The following is a 16,968-nucleotide window of genomic DNA, read 5'->3' as shown; positions in this document are numbered from 1 at the left end:
CAAGGATTCTCCCAGTCTCGAGAATCCCCACAAAGAGAAAGCAGAGCTGTCTGAGAACCAACAAATATACCAGCGCAGTGGAAAGGCAGACTGAGGCACGATTCATAGAGAGAAACGGAGCTGGTGGTTTGTTTTCCCTGAGGGACTTGTTTTGCTTCAGTATTTGGTAGTCCTTCTGCCCCAGGGGTAGCTGACGTCTGATTCCATTGCAGTGACTGCATGGGCAAGTCACTTCACAGGAAAGTAAAGCAGGTGTAAAATACAGAAAAGTTAGTAACTCTCACAAAAATGTTTGAAACCAGCAAGGTAGTGGAAAATCAATTTCCTCTTTTTTTATCCCCCACACAGCACTTAGATGGAACCTTTAATCTGAATGAACAAAAGGAGGAGGAAATAGATTTTGCTGAAAGTTGCTGGGGTTGCCATCTGAGTCTGAATTCACTCTGGGTTCAAGTGCTGATAAAATGTGACCATCTCCCCTGAGTAAGACAGGTGAGAAAAGGCAGCATGAAATGCTTCTGCCCAGACAGTAATGGAAATGGCAAAACTCATGAGGTTTTGAAAAGATCAGATAGTTCAAACACATCCTCAGATTTTCTGATCTTTACTAGGGCTGTAGCAATAGCTTTCTTTTTAAAGGAACTGTTACCAATCACCTTGGGAAGCTGTTAAGGTTAGTTAAGATTTAAAAAAAACAACATATGGACGCAAAAAAACCCCAGACCAAGATTTTATTTTTTGTCAGTAACAGACATTTGCCTCTTGTCAGCCAAATGTACAAAAATGCCTCAAACCAAACCCAAAAACAACTGATGAGATTCATCAGCTGTAAGACAGAAAGGGTGCTAATTAAGTATGTGATGCTCTGGACTAGAGGCTTGGGAAGAAGTGTTCCATGGAAGGGGACTGTACCCATTAAATTGGAAGATTGCATTTGTCTTAAACAAATAATCACTATCCTTTTCCGTTCAGTACTTTCTTGTTTCTGGTGTGACATACAACCTTACTGTAAAAACAGTTCAGAGACAGGAACAGGAAGACCTTTTGTTTCTAAGAATCCTGGTTTTCTTAACTGCTTCTTTGGCCCTACTATGCCATGCCTTTTTCAGACAGTGTTATCCCCTTTCTTCAGCTCCAAGGACATGACCTGCAGAGCCAGCACATTTCAGAGACTGCCTTTGGAAAAGGGCACAGTAGGCTTTGGTTAGCAGCTTTGGTGAGCAGCTCGGTGCTCTGTGGCAGAGCATTTCCCCTTTCATGTAACTGGGAATTCTTGAGAGTCAGTATATTCAACTGATGTAAGACTGGGAGACAGGATGTCAAGATATCACTTTCCTTGCTCATGGAGACACTCCAAAAGCAGCTGCTGTGCATGTTTACTAGGTTTACGAGGTTTCTTAAGCCTGAGGTTTTTTGTTACAACTTTCATGAAAAACATTTGCTACCAAAAAGGATTTTATTCTTAACAGGGTAGTTAGAATGCTATAGGTATCCCTGATTAACATTGCAATTTTCCCTTGCAGTCACAAAAAGCCATTTCACCTTGCTTCATCTGTCATTAGTTAGAGGACAGGAAATTTTACTTCAAGGTTTGTGAAAAATTGATTTTTTTTTTTACAAAAAGAAGCATTTCTGACTAAAGAAAAATCCCCATTAAAATGAGCATGAGATCCAAATGTGAAATCTGGCTCAGAACAAAAGCTCTGTTAACAAAAGCTCTGTAAACTAAACTAGGAAAACTAGAATTTTTTTTCTTTTTTTATGTCATGCAGAGCAGGTGGGTGTTAAAATTCTTCTTCAGCTTGTCTGGAACGAGAGCGTTTCAGCTGCAGCAGCCTCTCCACAGTGTCTGCAATGGTTCTCTCTCCATGCACCTTATTATCCCGCGTGCGGATGTTCACTGTTCCACTCGCCTTCTCCTTTTCACCAACAACTAGAAAAAAACAAGACACAAAAGGAATGAATTTAAAATTCAGCAAGCTCTTCCCCCAACCCCCATCCCTGAAAAAATTTAAGCTTACTAAATAAAAGTCTAAAAATCTTACAGATACCAAGACAATACGTGTGTGTCTAACTAAAATAAATTTTATATAACACACTTGGAGATTGTGTTTCTCCAGTACCCAATCTAAACTCTTTGAGACAACCTCTGAATGTAAATAAGGAGAGATTTTTTTTTTCCTTAATAGGGTGATTATTTGTTTGTGGTCCTGAAAGTGAAATGTGCTTGTGCCTTATTTGTATCAAATGCTTAAAGTTTTAAACAACAGAACTTTTTTCATGGTTCTGTCAGTTACTCTGAGGGCAGTTTCTGTGTCAAAGGCTCCTTTGACTCTAGTGGATCCCAGATAACTTTAAGGTCAATGACAGACCCCCAATTTACATGACAGGACTAATGTGCTCCTTCAAATCAAACACTTCAGGATCAGTTTCTAATTGTCCCTGCATCACCCTGTCTAAAAGAGGCTCACCCTGTGCATGCACAGCTCAGAAGTGCACTCTGGTTGAATGGAGTGAAAACACGGCATTTGTTTTGCTCCATTAGAAACAAGAGCATAAATTATTAGGAGAATGAAAAATAACTGAAGGATCTGACCGACAAAGAACAAGAGACTTCATACATGTCTCCACATGGTTGATGAAAGAACAGCAAAAACCTTTTTCTATAGCAACAGTAATGCCTTGGGTTACAGTGATCTTTCAGTGACAGCTATAAAGTGAGAAACGCCTATCATGTAGGCAGGAAAGACTCTCTGCAATGGAGACCCTTAGGAACAAAGTGACCTAAACCACTGATTACAATCCTGCCCTGCTCACAGAAGATCAAATCCTGTAACAAGAATGTCAGCCAGGATAAGGTAAGAAATACGTTACCTAGAATAAAGTTATACTGTGCAAGCTGAGCATTTCTGATCTTCTTGTTCAGTGTGCACCCAGGATCTACATCAACATCTGCCATAAATCCTGCATCATGGAAGTCCTGCCGGACCTAGGAGAAAAAGTATTTAAACTGTCACTGCAGGATATTCATGATCATGAACTATTTATGATATGTAGACTTAAGCCAGTTAAGATTATCTGACCCCTAAAACAAAGACACTGTCATGGGCTCCGATGCTAGAGATGAGCCCAGTTCAAGAAATTAAAATTAAGTCAGCTATCATGCAACTACATACACACAAGAAATGGGCAGTGATGTGAACATCTAATGTTTGGGCTGAATAGTGATTGGAGTTTGATACTGTAAAAGGCAGCAGGCTGGTGCAGCTTACTGATTAGAAGAGATTTTTTTTTTTTTATTTATTTTGCAGACTATTTTACTCATATATAGTGTGCTTGAAAAAACTATAGGAGATCGTTGATGGAGGCAAAATATGCAAAGACTTATTTTCATCTTTCTTACTGCTCTGCAAGATGCACATGGCCATGGGAGACTTGAACCGGAAGGGTAAGATAGCTTTTGAGCTAGAGTGAAAAACTAAGTTTTCCAAAGATAAAAGTCTCACAAAGACCAACATTTGTTGTTTATGTACCCAAAATCTAACTCAGGTTATCTTTCTTAAAGATCTACACAACTTCAGCAGCTAATTGTCACTGTAATATAAAAATGACTCAATATGTTAAGACTTAGAACACTTGTCTGAGATAAATACTACTAATCATGAATAACCAGGTATTTCAGCTAAATGCAATATACTGAAAATGAAGCACAAAACCACGTATATCACCTTTTGAGCATACTCATCACACGCTGGTCCCACTGGTACCACCATTACCTGCTGTGGGGACAGCCAGAGCGGCCTTCAATAAACAAACAAAACAAGTTTATTTAGCTTTCAGTATGAAATCCTATTTACAGATAGAAGTACAATCTACACAAGAGACTCATCAAGCCATCTGGTTAGATTCGGTGATGAGAGCCCTACACTCATTACAATTTATCTCCTAAAAAGAGCTGAGTGTCTAAAAGAATTCACTGTGGGCAAAAGCACTCACTGACCAGAAGATTCATGTTGTGTTTTACAATATACAACAAATCATAATTGAGTTGTTGATCTTATTACTAACTAAGCACAGGAAAACATTTACTTTAGTACAGTCTTGTTATGATCAGAGGGGTCATTCCCAGTGGGTGTTATACATATATTATACAGGTAAAGTAGGTCATGTACATAAATAACTCTTTACAAGGCAGCTCAGCTGTAAAAGCAGTTGGGAGACTTATGCCTTGGGCAGAGTAGCTGTATGTTGCAACTGCATGAGCAGTATCGTATAGAATCTACCATATCCTGAATTATTTAATACTTAAGGCAGGTGGTTCAGAAGAAATTGCCTTGTGGTATTCCTATGGCGTGTCCCTGTAGCAAGCAAGAAGAACAAACAAACCCTCTTGACTCTTGGATGCCTGGGGCTAATTTCTCTCCTAAAGTGTTTGCTCAAACTAGAATAATAAGTTCTCAACATTACCATTTGCCTCCATAGTTTTCAGTTAGAATGGCAATCATTCTCTCCACAGATCCCAAGATAGCCCGGTGAATGATAACTGGTCTTGTTTTGTCATTACCATCATGGCTGTAAAGAAAAGGGTTTCATAAGGTTTTTTTACTCGATGCAAACTTATGCCTGTAAGCGTCAGTGAAGTTAGATTATACAGAACTTAAAGCCATCAGCCTCTGTGCTTACCTGACAAAGGTGAGGTTAAATCTGACTGGCAACTGGAAGTCAAGCTGAATTGTAGCACACTGGTGGTAGCGGCCAATGGCATCTTTAATCTGAATGTCAATCTTAAAAACACAAAGACACAAACTTTTACTACAGCTTAAAAGACAAGGATTCCCCTCTGAAAGCAAACTCATTGTTTTAAGACGGGTTTCATTCAATGCAGAGGAACTACATGTACCTTTAGACAGCATAGTTTTACTTCAGCCTGTGTTAAAATTTAAGTGATTTGCAGGGTCTGATGCAAAAAATGTTAGAGTAAAACCAGAGTGAGTAAGTAGAGAGACAAACTTCAGGGGGGAACTACCTTAGATATCTCAGATTACTTTTTGTGGTTTTCCATCTGGTACTCTCATGGGCCTTTTCACTGAGTGAATTAAGCAGCCTGTAAGTGCAGAACTGAACATGTCTGCACAAAAATAAAACTTCCTCAACATCAAATTGGCAAACTTACACTTCTATATTATGCAGTATTTGAAAACTTTGTAGCTTATGTTACAAATTCAGGGCATGAACGTGGGATGAGAATCCTACTGTTAAACAGTCCACTTACCAGTAGAGAGTCATATTAATCAATGTTACTAATCCTGACCTATGAGTCAAGCCTATTCTTTCTTTTGCATCCGACACTTAAATCCCGAGTAAATTTATGATACAAGTTAGACAGAAAAGACTGATAGAAAACAGTAGATTTATAGTGTCCTGACCTTATTATTTATCACACTGCTCACTTACTCATCGTTTTACCAGTATGGCTATATGTTGAGGCTGTGTCCCTTATTTTAATTTATGTATTATACACCCAGATCAGTGTTTTAACAACTTGAGACCTAAATATCTTTCAACTTTGGAATCAGAAGTCAGAGTTTATCGTAGTTCAGCTAGTTACAATAGAGCTTCATTCTTTATAATCTACTTTAATTTCAAATTCAGACTGTATTAGGAGCAAGTGTAAGGTTAATTAATGTTAACAAAGGTTCCTGTACATATGCCCTCTTTCAATCAAATGAGGAAATTACTAAATCTTGTTTGCATTTCATGTTATGAATGACTAGCTGCTATAACACATTTCACTTACAACACAATAAACTGAAACTGAATCATTAGCATACAAATAGAGTAATCAGAACAAGTTTACTAGATGAGAACACAGACATAAATGTAGTGTAGGTGTATTACGGAAAGATTTAAAAGCAGTTTATTTTTGTTCTTCTCGTGACCTAGGATTCACTTTCTAATGCAGGAGTTGCTCTGTTAAAACAGATCTTACAGTGCCACCTTCTGTTCATGCTGCCCGCTAAACCAGTCAGCTCTGTTCAAGCTGCGGACAAATAGCTGATTCATGTAAACTGGGTTTAATTAATGAAATGAGTGTTAGAACTCACGTTACAACTATGTGAACACCAGGATGACAGAGTATTATCCCTCTCTCAAGTATGTCAGAGTTTCTGTTTCTGGAAAACCAGAAGATTTTAGCCAGACAGCATCTTAAAATGGTATTAGATAACTGTAACCAAAAAAAAAATACTTTATTCCTGGATAAGGCCTTTTGCCTTATCCAAACAGAATTAAAAGTTGAAACCAGCTAGTTGTTAGCACATACTAACCTTAGGTCCATAGAAAGCTCCATCACCAGGGTTTAACTCCCACTTCTCGCCAAAGGCATTGAGGCTGTTTTCGAGTTGCTGGAGATAAAAGGACACACACTCAGTGTTTCTTTCCATGTTACAGCATCAGGGTAGCCTGCTACTACAGATAGGTGACCCTACCAAATTCTCTGTACTTCTCAGTTGCTGCTGAAACTCATTTATTGACTGAAAAAGGGAAATTTTGGAAGAGAGCCAACTAAAAAAAAAAAATTAATTTGTCCAAATTTAAACAAACAAAATTAAAGCAATCATTTTGGAAGAGGCCAAACAAGCATTAGCTAAGATGCAAGAACTGTTTATGCCAGATTCAAAGTCTGTAGATAACTTTGAGATGAGATCCACCCTGGTACACCAAATGTCTATTCCTGCCCCATCTTCTCCCTAGCACTGCACCTGCAAGGGTTAACCCCATCCCTTCCAACCTCACTTTCAGGAAATGGATCTAAGTCTTACTATAGAGGCTGCAGAACTGGTTCTCTTTGCAGTTCTTACAGAACTTGCAGCTGCAGCCTTGCTTTTGTAAAAAAAGTTAATAAAACTACTGTTTACCTTTTCAGCCTGATTCCACACTTCAATATCTCCCAGGTACTTTTCAGGACGAGTGGAGAGATTCAGTTTAAAGGAAAATCCAAAGACATCATACACAGTACGCAAGAACTGCAGACAACTCTTTATCTCCTCTTCGATCTTTATGACAAGAGAAATAATGTGTAAATTATGGAAAAAAAAAATCAGTCAATGGGATATTAATGCCCGATTTCCTTTCACAGCAGCCCATACCTGCTCCATAGCACAGAATATGTGAGCATCGTCCTGCTGGAACCGGCGCACTCGAGTGAGCCCTGTTAGAGCTCCTGACAGTTCGTTGCGGTGCAGGACTCCAAAATCAGCCAAACGTAACGGCAGCTCACGCCACGATCTCGGGCGATGATCAAACATGAGGCTGAAGGAAAAGTTTGTTACTGGGAGCCCACTGAGAATCAAAATTCTGCAAAGTGCAGGCAGTGAGAAGGTACCAGTGACTAAGCACATGCCCACTAAGCCAGTGGTGTCATCTGGATAGAACCATCAGTCATATCTAGTTTTGTCAGGAAAACAAATGCACATCTCCTTTTACAGTGGGTAGGCTTCCCCCACCTCACAGAGAGAAGATACGAGAAGTCCTAAAACTGGGCATTAAAAGCTGAATGCCTAAACTACCACAAAATTGACAATGTCCCAGTATTTATTTTGGATATCTAGGTTTTGTAGTATCAAGGTAAGATTCAGGTCTAAAACACCATCACTGTAATGGCGGAAAAATGACATTTCTCAGTGTCTCGGGTAAAGAAAGAGTGTAGACAACAACAGTCACAATTACAGCATTCCTGACAGCATGAATACCTGAAGACAGCCATCTCTACAATTACACAGGTAAAAGGAGGAGGATGGGACTGCTCTTTTTTTCCCCATCATCTTTGCTAAACTGGATTTGCTATGTATTTACCAGTGTCCTGGGCAGTTCATGGGCTTCAGAGCAAAGATCTCCTTCTCCACTTCAAAGGAAAACATGTTGTCACTGTAATGCTGCCAGTGCCCTGAAGTCATCCACAGTTTGCTGTTGAAAACATTTGGAGTGACAACCTCCTGGAATCCACGTTTTCGATACTCACTCTAAAACAACAGTTAGTTGTTTTATTTTATTGTTTATAGTATTTATTTTATTTGTTTACAGTTGTTTTATTTAGTTTATTTTATAACTTTATTTGTTATAAAATAACTAATAAAGAAAGCAAAAGTACAGACTTCAATCCGCAGCCATAACAATATACAAATGCTGCTGTACAAAACTCCACAACTTAGGGAAGGAGGCAGGGAAGAGAAAAATTCAAGTTGGGCATGTAGTAAGCAAGAAGAACAAGTTTCTTCCCTGCAAGCAAAGCAGCAGTCTCTAATTACTCGATGATACTTGATAGTACATTGCAGCCTAAATATACAGTAAAAACAAAGACTTCAAATATTACAACAGGGGTTTTTTTCTACATATATTTTCAAAGTGAATAGGTCTCCAGGGCCAAATTAAGTAAGTTTATTAAAACAAATCAATATGCATCAGTGGAACAGCAGTAGTGTGAGCTTAGCTGTACTATTAGATGTTAACGAATTCATATTATAAAGCACCTTTATCACAGCTTTAGCTGCAGATATAAAGTACTTTTATAATATAACGTAATTTTGCAGAGACTGTGACAAGACCAATTCAAAAAAATCAGGTTTCTTTAGTGCCTTATAGAATTAAGAGATTAAAATAACTTGAAATGAAAGGCTATTAATACTGTTAATATGTAGCATGCTGTTACACATTTTTCTAAAATCATGCAATTTTTTCTATAAGCTTTCCAAAAGACAGCACTTACCCGGATGAATTCAATTAATGTATTATAAATGTAAGCTCCTTTTGGCAAGAAAAAACAGCTACCAGGGCTAAGCTCATGGAAGAAAAACAGTTCTTGGTCCTGCAGAAAAATAATACTTGAAAAACTCAGTATTTGCACCCTACTTTTTTCACTTAACATTCACAAATGAATTACTACTGACTGGGCATCACTATCAGTTTCAAAAAGAAAAACCTGGAAAAAAACCCCACAATATACAATAGATCAGATGCCTTTTCACTAGTATTTTTATGTCCATCAGTAGTTAAAGGGGAAGGGGATTGTTCAGTTTCGTGTTTCATTACTGATGCTCCAGAACTTCACACTTAACTCCCAACTGTGCCCCCACAGCTTCCTTTGTACATCGACAAGTAAATGTTTAGTTATGCTTCTGCAGCTAATTATGTGCACATGAAATGATTGTGTGAACTACAGTGAACTACAGTTGGCTAATGTGACAAACTGTGGACATGCTTGAGGTCTACACAGTGAATTCTTCTGTATTTTTTCATGATGTACTAGCAGCAGACATTGTAATGCTGTTCAGAACTATCAGTTATCTGACAGGGGTATCTATTGAAGAAAAAGGAACCCAAAAACCAGCCAACCAAAAAACATAGCTCTGTATTACAGATTCTGAAATCACACAGAAGAAGATAATTGTGTGAACAGACCACAGCAAACTGCGCTGGAATGAGCACTGCCCACAGAGTGCGGCATTCATGTGTTGCAGATGGAAGTGTTTCTGTTCTGTTCTGACTGATCTGTGGAATAAGGATGTCATTGCATTTAAAAGAGCAAAAAGTTATTTTTTCTAGGACTTTGATGCTTGAAAGAAAAGTACCTGACTTCGCACCTCAAAATAAAATTGTGTCACATCTTGATTGTGGCAGCAAAGTATACGCTATCTTCAAGACGCTTCTAGTTAAGGGGTTAAATCCACACAGTGTTTTTGAAATACATTACTTAGAAAAACTGTCTCACCCGCCCAATTTTTCTGTGATCTCTGCTTTTAGCCTCCTCCTGGAATTTCTCCCATTCCTTCAGCATTTTTGTATCTGGGAATGAAATTCCATAGATCCGCTGGAGGGATTCCATATCAGCCTTGCCTTCCCAATAGGTAGAAGAATTCTGCATGCAAAAAAATAAATGTAACACTGAAGAAAAGGAGGAGCCTCCACTACTACAGCCTGCCATGAAAAGGCATATAATTATTAATAAACCATTAATGTGGAACAACTAAAGTGTACAGAGAATTTTAATCGTAAATTCAGAGCACTGATCAGAAAAATCCAGAAAGAAGAGGTGAACACACTAAGCAAATATGGTTTTGGGCTCTCTCCTGTCTTTTTCCAAAGCCTATCTGCTCTCTTTGTAGCTATCCTTTTCCAACTGTTTAATCACAAACAGCTACAACCATCAGCTGAGCAAAACCAATAAACTTTAACTGACACATTTCAGTCAAAACTTGAGCTAAACTTGTGTTCCTATCTGTGCTTGGAAGTGCAAGCCCTGGACACACAGCTGGCTTCACACCATGTGAATATCATTCCAGCACACAAGCTTTCCACAATTTGCAACACTGAGTTTTTAGCCAGGTTACTCATTTCACAGTACATTCTTGCCTCAGCCCAAAGACATCAACACATTTTCAGTGAAAACATTTGTCTAAGGAAGTTTCAGCACTTACCTTATGAATTTTTATGGTCTTTATCTTGCCAGTATGTCTGACATGAGGCCCTCTGCATAAATCTATCAAGGGACCACACCTAAGAATAGGAAAGCATTTATTTGGTATATTTAGCCCTAGATTCATAAATCCAGTAATATTATGATCCACTTACTATTATGATTATTATGATATCCACTTACTAATTATGATTATACAGCATAATTACCTGTATACTGTAGTAGTTGGAGTATTGACCTTCTCATTCAGGATGCGACACTTGAATTTATTATACTGAGAAAAAAAGCAGCACAAATATTTGTTAAGTCTTTGTTAAGCAGGAGAACTGGCCAGCAGTTTAAATTATTTGCAAACCTGATGCTATGCTGCATGAAAAGAGGACTGTAAAAGAGACAGACAGAAGCACAGAGCAGTAGTGGAGCAAGCTGCCCAGAAAGCAGTTTGTGCAGTCTCTGTCCTTAAGAAATTTTGAAGGCCCAGTCGGAAGCCTGGTCTGATTTCAGTGTTGGTCCCATGCCCTCTGCATGATATTGGACTGGAGACCTACAGAGGTAGGTCTGAATGACACTATGATCCTCCTGATGTCCCAACAGTGAAAACTCAGTAACATCTATCTCAGGAATTAAAAAAAACTATTTGCTGCTAGATACGAAAGGGAAAGCATGAACTTTTAGTGTTGCTTGGACTTTCTCAGAAGTCCTCATTTTAAAAAACGTTTTATGAAGCTTTCTGAATGCAGCAGCACATGCAGTTACAGTATCATACAGCCAAGATAATACAACATAACTGCACATAATACATTGCAAATTTGTATCTCTGGGAAATAAATGAAGAATGCAAGTTCACAGATTTTGTGAAGATCACTCAGTGGAAGAAATAGTTCTTACATTCTCAAGAAACTAAGAATTACACCTTTGCTCATTTTTTTTTGTTAGATATCACAAATGAATTTATAAGAACCTTAAAAAGTTACTTTGATAGACTTTCCTCTACCACTAATAGAACATATACTAAAGTTACAAACACTTAAAGACTTTAAAGACTTAAAGCATGAGGCTGGAAACAACCTTCTAAAACAGCCTACCTTAAACATTTCAAGTAGTGTTTCCTTCTTAACTTCCAGTCTCTCGAAGGCTTGTTTTTCCTTCATTATCTTTTTGCATAATGTTTCCAAAGCAGAGAAGTCATTACTTGATACACCCCTAAAATAAACACACACACACAGAAGTGAATAATTTTTGCTTCCATTTGCAATTTGTGATCCACTAGCTTGTGGATGGGAGGCATTACAAAGGACAAAGTCATCTATAGCAGTAGATATGATGTTCCAGAAACAAGTACGTAACAGAAATTTTGCTGTGACTGCCACCCCACACCCCCAAAAAACCGGAAAAATACAAAACATACCCTTCCTCAAGGAACATGTCGTAATAAAATCCATTTTCAATTGGTGGGCCATAGCACAAACAGCCACCATAGATCCGTTCCATTGCTTCACCCATTATGTGAGCACTTGAGTGCCAGTACACCTAGTGGAAGTAAAAAAATAGGGAATTAGTGCATTTCAACTGTTTTATTTAAAACCTTTTTTGAAACTCTTGCTTTTAAGGATACACTAGATCAGTCAGCAGAAGAGAAGTGACCTGCCCAGCAACACTCTCAGCCCAAGCACCAATGTTTCCAAAAGGTAGCATTTCCACCACAAAACTGCTTAGACTGTGGTAGCAAACAATTCTTATTTCCAACTACTGTTGAAATTATTCAATTATTTTCAAGAAGTCTGGAAACTAATTCAGAAACCTTTTTTTCCTAAGGACTTCAATCAATCAACTCTGCATAAAGACCAAAAGGAGTGCTTTCAACATTAGGCTGTTGTCCTAGTCCAAAGATTTTATGCATGGGAAATCCTGCACATTCCATCTTCTAGGACACCTGAGGTTTTGACAAAACTAAAGCTGTAAGAGTTCGTCTGTCTTGACTAGCACAGACAAATCAGGAGCCCTCACTTAGCCAGTAACAAAACTCTGAGTTTGAATGCAAGACTTTTGTGATGAGTTTGACTGACAGCTTCTTGTACCAACTCATTTTTTCTAAAGAAAGTATTTATCAGTTTACTGGATATCCACATTTATCTGAACGAGTAGGCAAGATAAAGTAGGTACATTTGCATGTAAAAAGAAAAAGAGGAGCCCACTCAGTACTTTTATCATTGTACATAGACAGTACTTTTGTACTGTTTTGTTCTCAAAGGCAGTGCTGAAGAGGTCAGTTCAAAAGACCTCCTTTATATGAACACAAAGGTTGTAAATGTAAAATTTTAATGAGAATAAACTTGACATAATCTACAGCAACTGTGAGCAGAATTGGCTACAAGTACACAGCAGAATGTACATTATCTGTAGTACCAAAACCACTCTGTAAGGAACTATTAGGAAATGCAGATGTACCTACACTGCAAACCTGTTCCTTCCTCTTCATCTTCTGAACACAGTAAATATGCAAATAACTACCAGAAGCTGAATTTCATGTAAATCCAAGGGTAAACAAGTTTTGGTAGAAGATACTCACTGCTTGAGCCTCTTCATCTTCAAACTTAAGCAGCTCCAAGGTACAATCCTCCTCCAAAGGACGGTCTAGATCCCAAACCATCTTGTTCACTTTAGCAATAACAGTGTTGTCAGCTAATCCCTGACTACACAATAAACATAAAAGTACAATTATAATTCATAATAAGTATACAGTATTTTGAAATCATCCAGTAGAAGTCCCCTGGATTTTCCCCTCCAGGCTGAATAAGATCAGGAGTGCTCAGAGTGGACACAGTGTCATATATAAATTCCAAATAAACAAGCAGCTTAACCAGTCTTGAACACTCATGAAAAATCCTATTTATATATCAGAGATATGGAAAGTAAATTGTGTTATATACCCAACATTCATACATTTTTTAACATACTTGACTTAGAGGCAGTCACCTAAAGGTACTAACCTGACTTACCAATTCTACTGCAATATAACACAGAACTTCTCTCGTAAAAATTATCCAATACAATTTTTGATGTAGTAACTTTATAGTTTGTATCCACTAGGCAAAATACCCTTTTCTTGATCCCAAATCACAAAAGCAAATAAATTCCAATGTCATAGCACCTTTCGGGGAGGGGGCAAAAAGAAAACAAAAAAGGCATCTCACCTTTAGGAATCATCCAATTTTTGTAATTTTAACTGTCAGGGTGTTCACTGTGTATCATTCAAAAATGACCCACAGCTAGTATGAGTAACCTGTGGATGTGCAATACTCTTTTGGATAGGTATCTCCCATGCAAGTAAAAGGTACAATTAAGTGAGAGATGCTCATATGTTATCTTTCTCTGAAATCAACTGAAACATCACCCAGCAGTTCTCCTCAGGCCAATGCAAGCTGGTTTGCAAGTGCTAACATTCAATCTGATCATTTACTAGCAAATCAGGTCTTAATGCAAGAGCAGTACTTGCAGGAGAAAATCCACAAGTAACATGTATCAAAAAGACCCCAGTTCTATTCTTATTTAATATTAGAAACTGTACCTTTATAAAGAAGAAAAAAATTTCACTCCAAAACTAAAACCCAACCAGTTACCTCCAGTTCATTGTACACAATGTGCTTTGAGAAGAGATAAATGACTAAGAAATCATACATTACCCATCCCCTTAAAGCCACTGTCTGACCCTGATTGTGTGTATCACAGAACAGAACCGTACCTAATTCCACAAGCAATTTGATAAGGAGTAGTCTTCCAAGATTCAGCATCAATCTGCTTGCCATCAGGTAGTGTAACTTTAATGGGTTTACTGTCCTTTGCAGCTCTTTCTGCAAGGAGTGCATCATGTTCAGCTTTAAGTTTATTGTACATCTCTAAACGCTCATTGATAAATGCAGGCCAAGGATTCAGCTACACAGAATAAAGAGAAAGGAAAACAGTTTATAGATTATTAATCTGATAGCACATTATGTCAAGAATGCAAACACTAGTTATACTTTTCATAAGCAGCTACGTGATGATATCTATATAAATACTATATCTAAAAAATAATCAACATTATTCCAGGTTATGTAGTGTTAGTTACATCATTCATAATGTCATAAGGCTTCAGTTGAATGAAAACTATGCCATTGTACACCTGTTTAATAAACCACATATGTTACCAATCACTTACACGGCTTATTAAACACTTGTTTAATAACCTAAAGGGTAAAAATCAACCTGAGAAGACTGTATAAGAGCAATGTGAAACCCGAGTTTTCTTATTAAGTCAAAAAACTGAGGCAATGCCGGTTCCTGTCCAGCCAGACAGGAACTGACTCCAGCTTACACACGTGTACCGACGTCAGGACTATCCCCCTGGGCACAGCCAAGGTTGCACAGCTCCACAGCTGGTTCAGGACTGGTGCTGGCTCGCAGCTGGCCCTCTGTGCAGTCAGAAGGATGTGTGTCTTACCCACCATAAAGACGGAAAAGACAAGAGCACCTTATCCACACTTTCCTCATCCCAAAGATCTGCCTCCTGCCTCCCGCTGCAAACAGGGTCACAGGTGGAAAGCATCACCGAGCCGCAGCTGTGCCAATCTGAGCTGCCCTCCCATTACCCCAATGAAACTTGGTGCAGAACCCGTCAACGTCACTTCAGGGCAAAATCTGGGAAAGATGTAACTGTATCGCCTGATTAAACACTTTAGAAGGGCCAGTTGTAGCAAATGCCACCAGCACGCCCAGGACACGGCATCTCCCACCCCCCGGCCGAGGGGTAGCTCACCTCTGACCGCCCTCCATCGCCGGGCCCGTCCTTCATCTTCTTCTTCTCGCAGTTTGCTTTCCTCTCCTCCCCACTGCCCACCTGCGGAGGGCGAGCACCATTTCCTCACTCTCCAGGAGTCGCTTTAAGCCCCCTCAGCCCCCCATCCCGCGAACAGACCCAACGCCCTCGCCGCGGGAAGCCCCAGCCCCGCTCCCAGCTCCTTTTCCCTGGGGCAAATCCCACCGCTGCGGAAGCCCCACGGAAGAGGCCCAGCCCCCTCCGCCGCCAGCACCCGCCCTCCTGACAGGGTTGCCCCTCTCCCGAGCCCTGACGCGGGGCCGGAGGAGCCGCCCCGGCTCAGCCCGAGGGGGACGCGAGTCCCACCTGCTCGTCACCTCCCGCCATGGCCGCGCGGAGCTGCCCGGGAAGGGGCGGGCGCGCAGGCGCCGCTCGGCCCCGCGGCTGATGCAACCGGGGGCGGCCGCTCCGGGCGGGGGGTGGGAGGGTGAAGGCGCCCTGTGAGGGTCTCCGGCAGCTCGGGGTGGCAGAGGCTCTGTCCGCCCCCATGATAGCGGGGAGGGGGCTCGTGTCTCCGTACCCCCGCTCCCCTCGCTGCCTCGGGGAGAATCGCAAAGTGAATTAGGTTGAACAAGTCCTCTGAGCATCGCGCCCAACCTGTGACCCAGCACAACCATGGCACAAAGTGCTACGTCCGGTCTTTCCTTTAACACCGTCAGGGGCGGTGACTCCAGGGACGGCAGTGCATTCCTATGTCTAATCACCCTTTCTGTGAAGAAATTCTTCCTAATGTCCAACCTAAACCTCTCCTGGTGCAGCTTAACACTGCCCTGTCTCTGGTTGCCTGGGAGAAGAGACCGACCCCCACCTAGCTACAACCTCCTTGTTGGAGAGAGAGGTCACCCCTGAGCCTCCTTCAGACTAAACATCCCCAGCTCCCTCAGCTGCTCCTCACGGGACTTGTGCTCCAGACTCCTTCCCAGCTCTGTTGCCCTTCTCTGAACTCACTCCAGCACTCAGGGACACCTGGCTACCATTCCCCTGAGGCAGAAGTTCAGCAGGGATGGATCAGTGAATGGAAGTACTCTTTGCAAAAGAGACTAAAATAAAATAAAAATTGGACTGAACAATGTCTGATTTTGGGGGAGGGGGGTGGGGGGTGCGCAGAGGAGAAGTGGAAATGATTCTGAGGTGGTTGTGTCAGACCTGACGCGCAGGAGTGTCCACAGCTGTCCTGAGGGAAGGCTCAGCTTAATGCCTTAGAAGTTATGGACACTTCTGAGGAAAGGATGTGATATTCAGGCATTTAGTTTGTAACCTTCTTCCTCTCCTTTCCCTGCTGCTGTTTTCCTCTAATAACAATGTTTTCATTTAGGAAGCTTATTTTCTTTCAGCACATTCTCATGGTGGCTATGGACACCCAGAGTGGTCAGTCCCAAGGCCTGAGGTGTGTCTGGTAACATGAGGTGTAATGGTGAAGTCACTTAGTAGCCTAGTTTGAGGAAGATGTTCATTACAAGATTTCATGTTTTCAAGAAATCCTGGCATAGCATCCTTTCTTTGAAGAGGATAAATCACAGGTCAGGGCTTGGTTTGGGCTTCTGCCACCTGCAGAGCATCCAACACTTCTGCCTCCCGGAATAGCAGCATTGTCTTATCTGGAGAAGTGATCTGGGAGCTTAGAGTGTTTCAGTCAGCTAAA

The 16,968-nt window shown here is 40.4% G+C and overlaps 1 protein-coding gene across 1 annotated transcript; it reads right to left on the bottom strand.

Annotated features, from left to right (window-relative positions):
- Positions 1-707: 707 nt before the first annotated feature.
- On the bottom strand, positions 708-15,676 carry TARS (threonyl-tRNA synthetase). Its single transcript, XM_027634664.1, has 19 exons — positions 15,633-15,676; positions 15,267-15,347; positions 14,214-14,404; positions 13,041-13,164; positions 11,880-12,001; positions 11,557-11,674; positions 10,681-10,745; positions 10,473-10,551; positions 9,767-9,913; positions 8,765-8,863; positions 7,855-8,021; positions 7,149-7,311; positions 6,918-7,055; positions 6,327-6,404; positions 4,684-4,784; positions 4,468-4,572; positions 3,729-3,801; positions 2,875-2,989; positions 708-1,933 (listed from the first exon to the last, which is right to left on the bottom strand). Exons 1-19 carry the CDS (start codon positions 15,651-15,653, stop codon positions 1,785-1,787), a joined length of 2,136 nt encoding a protein of 711 aa, XP_027490465.1. The 5' UTR covers positions 15,654-15,676; the 3' UTR covers positions 708-1,784.
- Positions 15,677-16,968: the final 1,292 nt, after the last annotated feature.

Source organism: Corapipo altera, unplaced genomic scaffold, assembly GCF_003945725.1.
Source record: "Corapipo altera isolate COAL_440 unplaced genomic scaffold, ASM394572v1 61411, whole genome shotgun sequence".
NCBI lineage: Eukaryota > Metazoa > Chordata > Aves > Passeriformes > Pipridae > Corapipo > Corapipo altera.
This window is presented reverse-complemented; position numbering and strand designations above follow the sequence as displayed.

Excerpts from the sequence above, each read along its gene's own strand:
- TARS (XM_027634664.1), bottom strand. The coding sequence starts at position 15,653 with ATGGCGGGAGGTGACGAGCAG. Across the intron at positions 10,746-11,556 it reads CACTACTTGAAATGTTTAAG|TATAATAAATTCAAGTGTCG; the intron begins GTAGGCTGTTTT and ends TTTTTTTCTCAG. Across the intron at positions 10,552-10,680 it reads CCAACTACTACAGTATACAG|GTGTGGTCCCTTGATAGATT; the intron begins GTAATTATGCTG and ends TCCTATTCTTAG.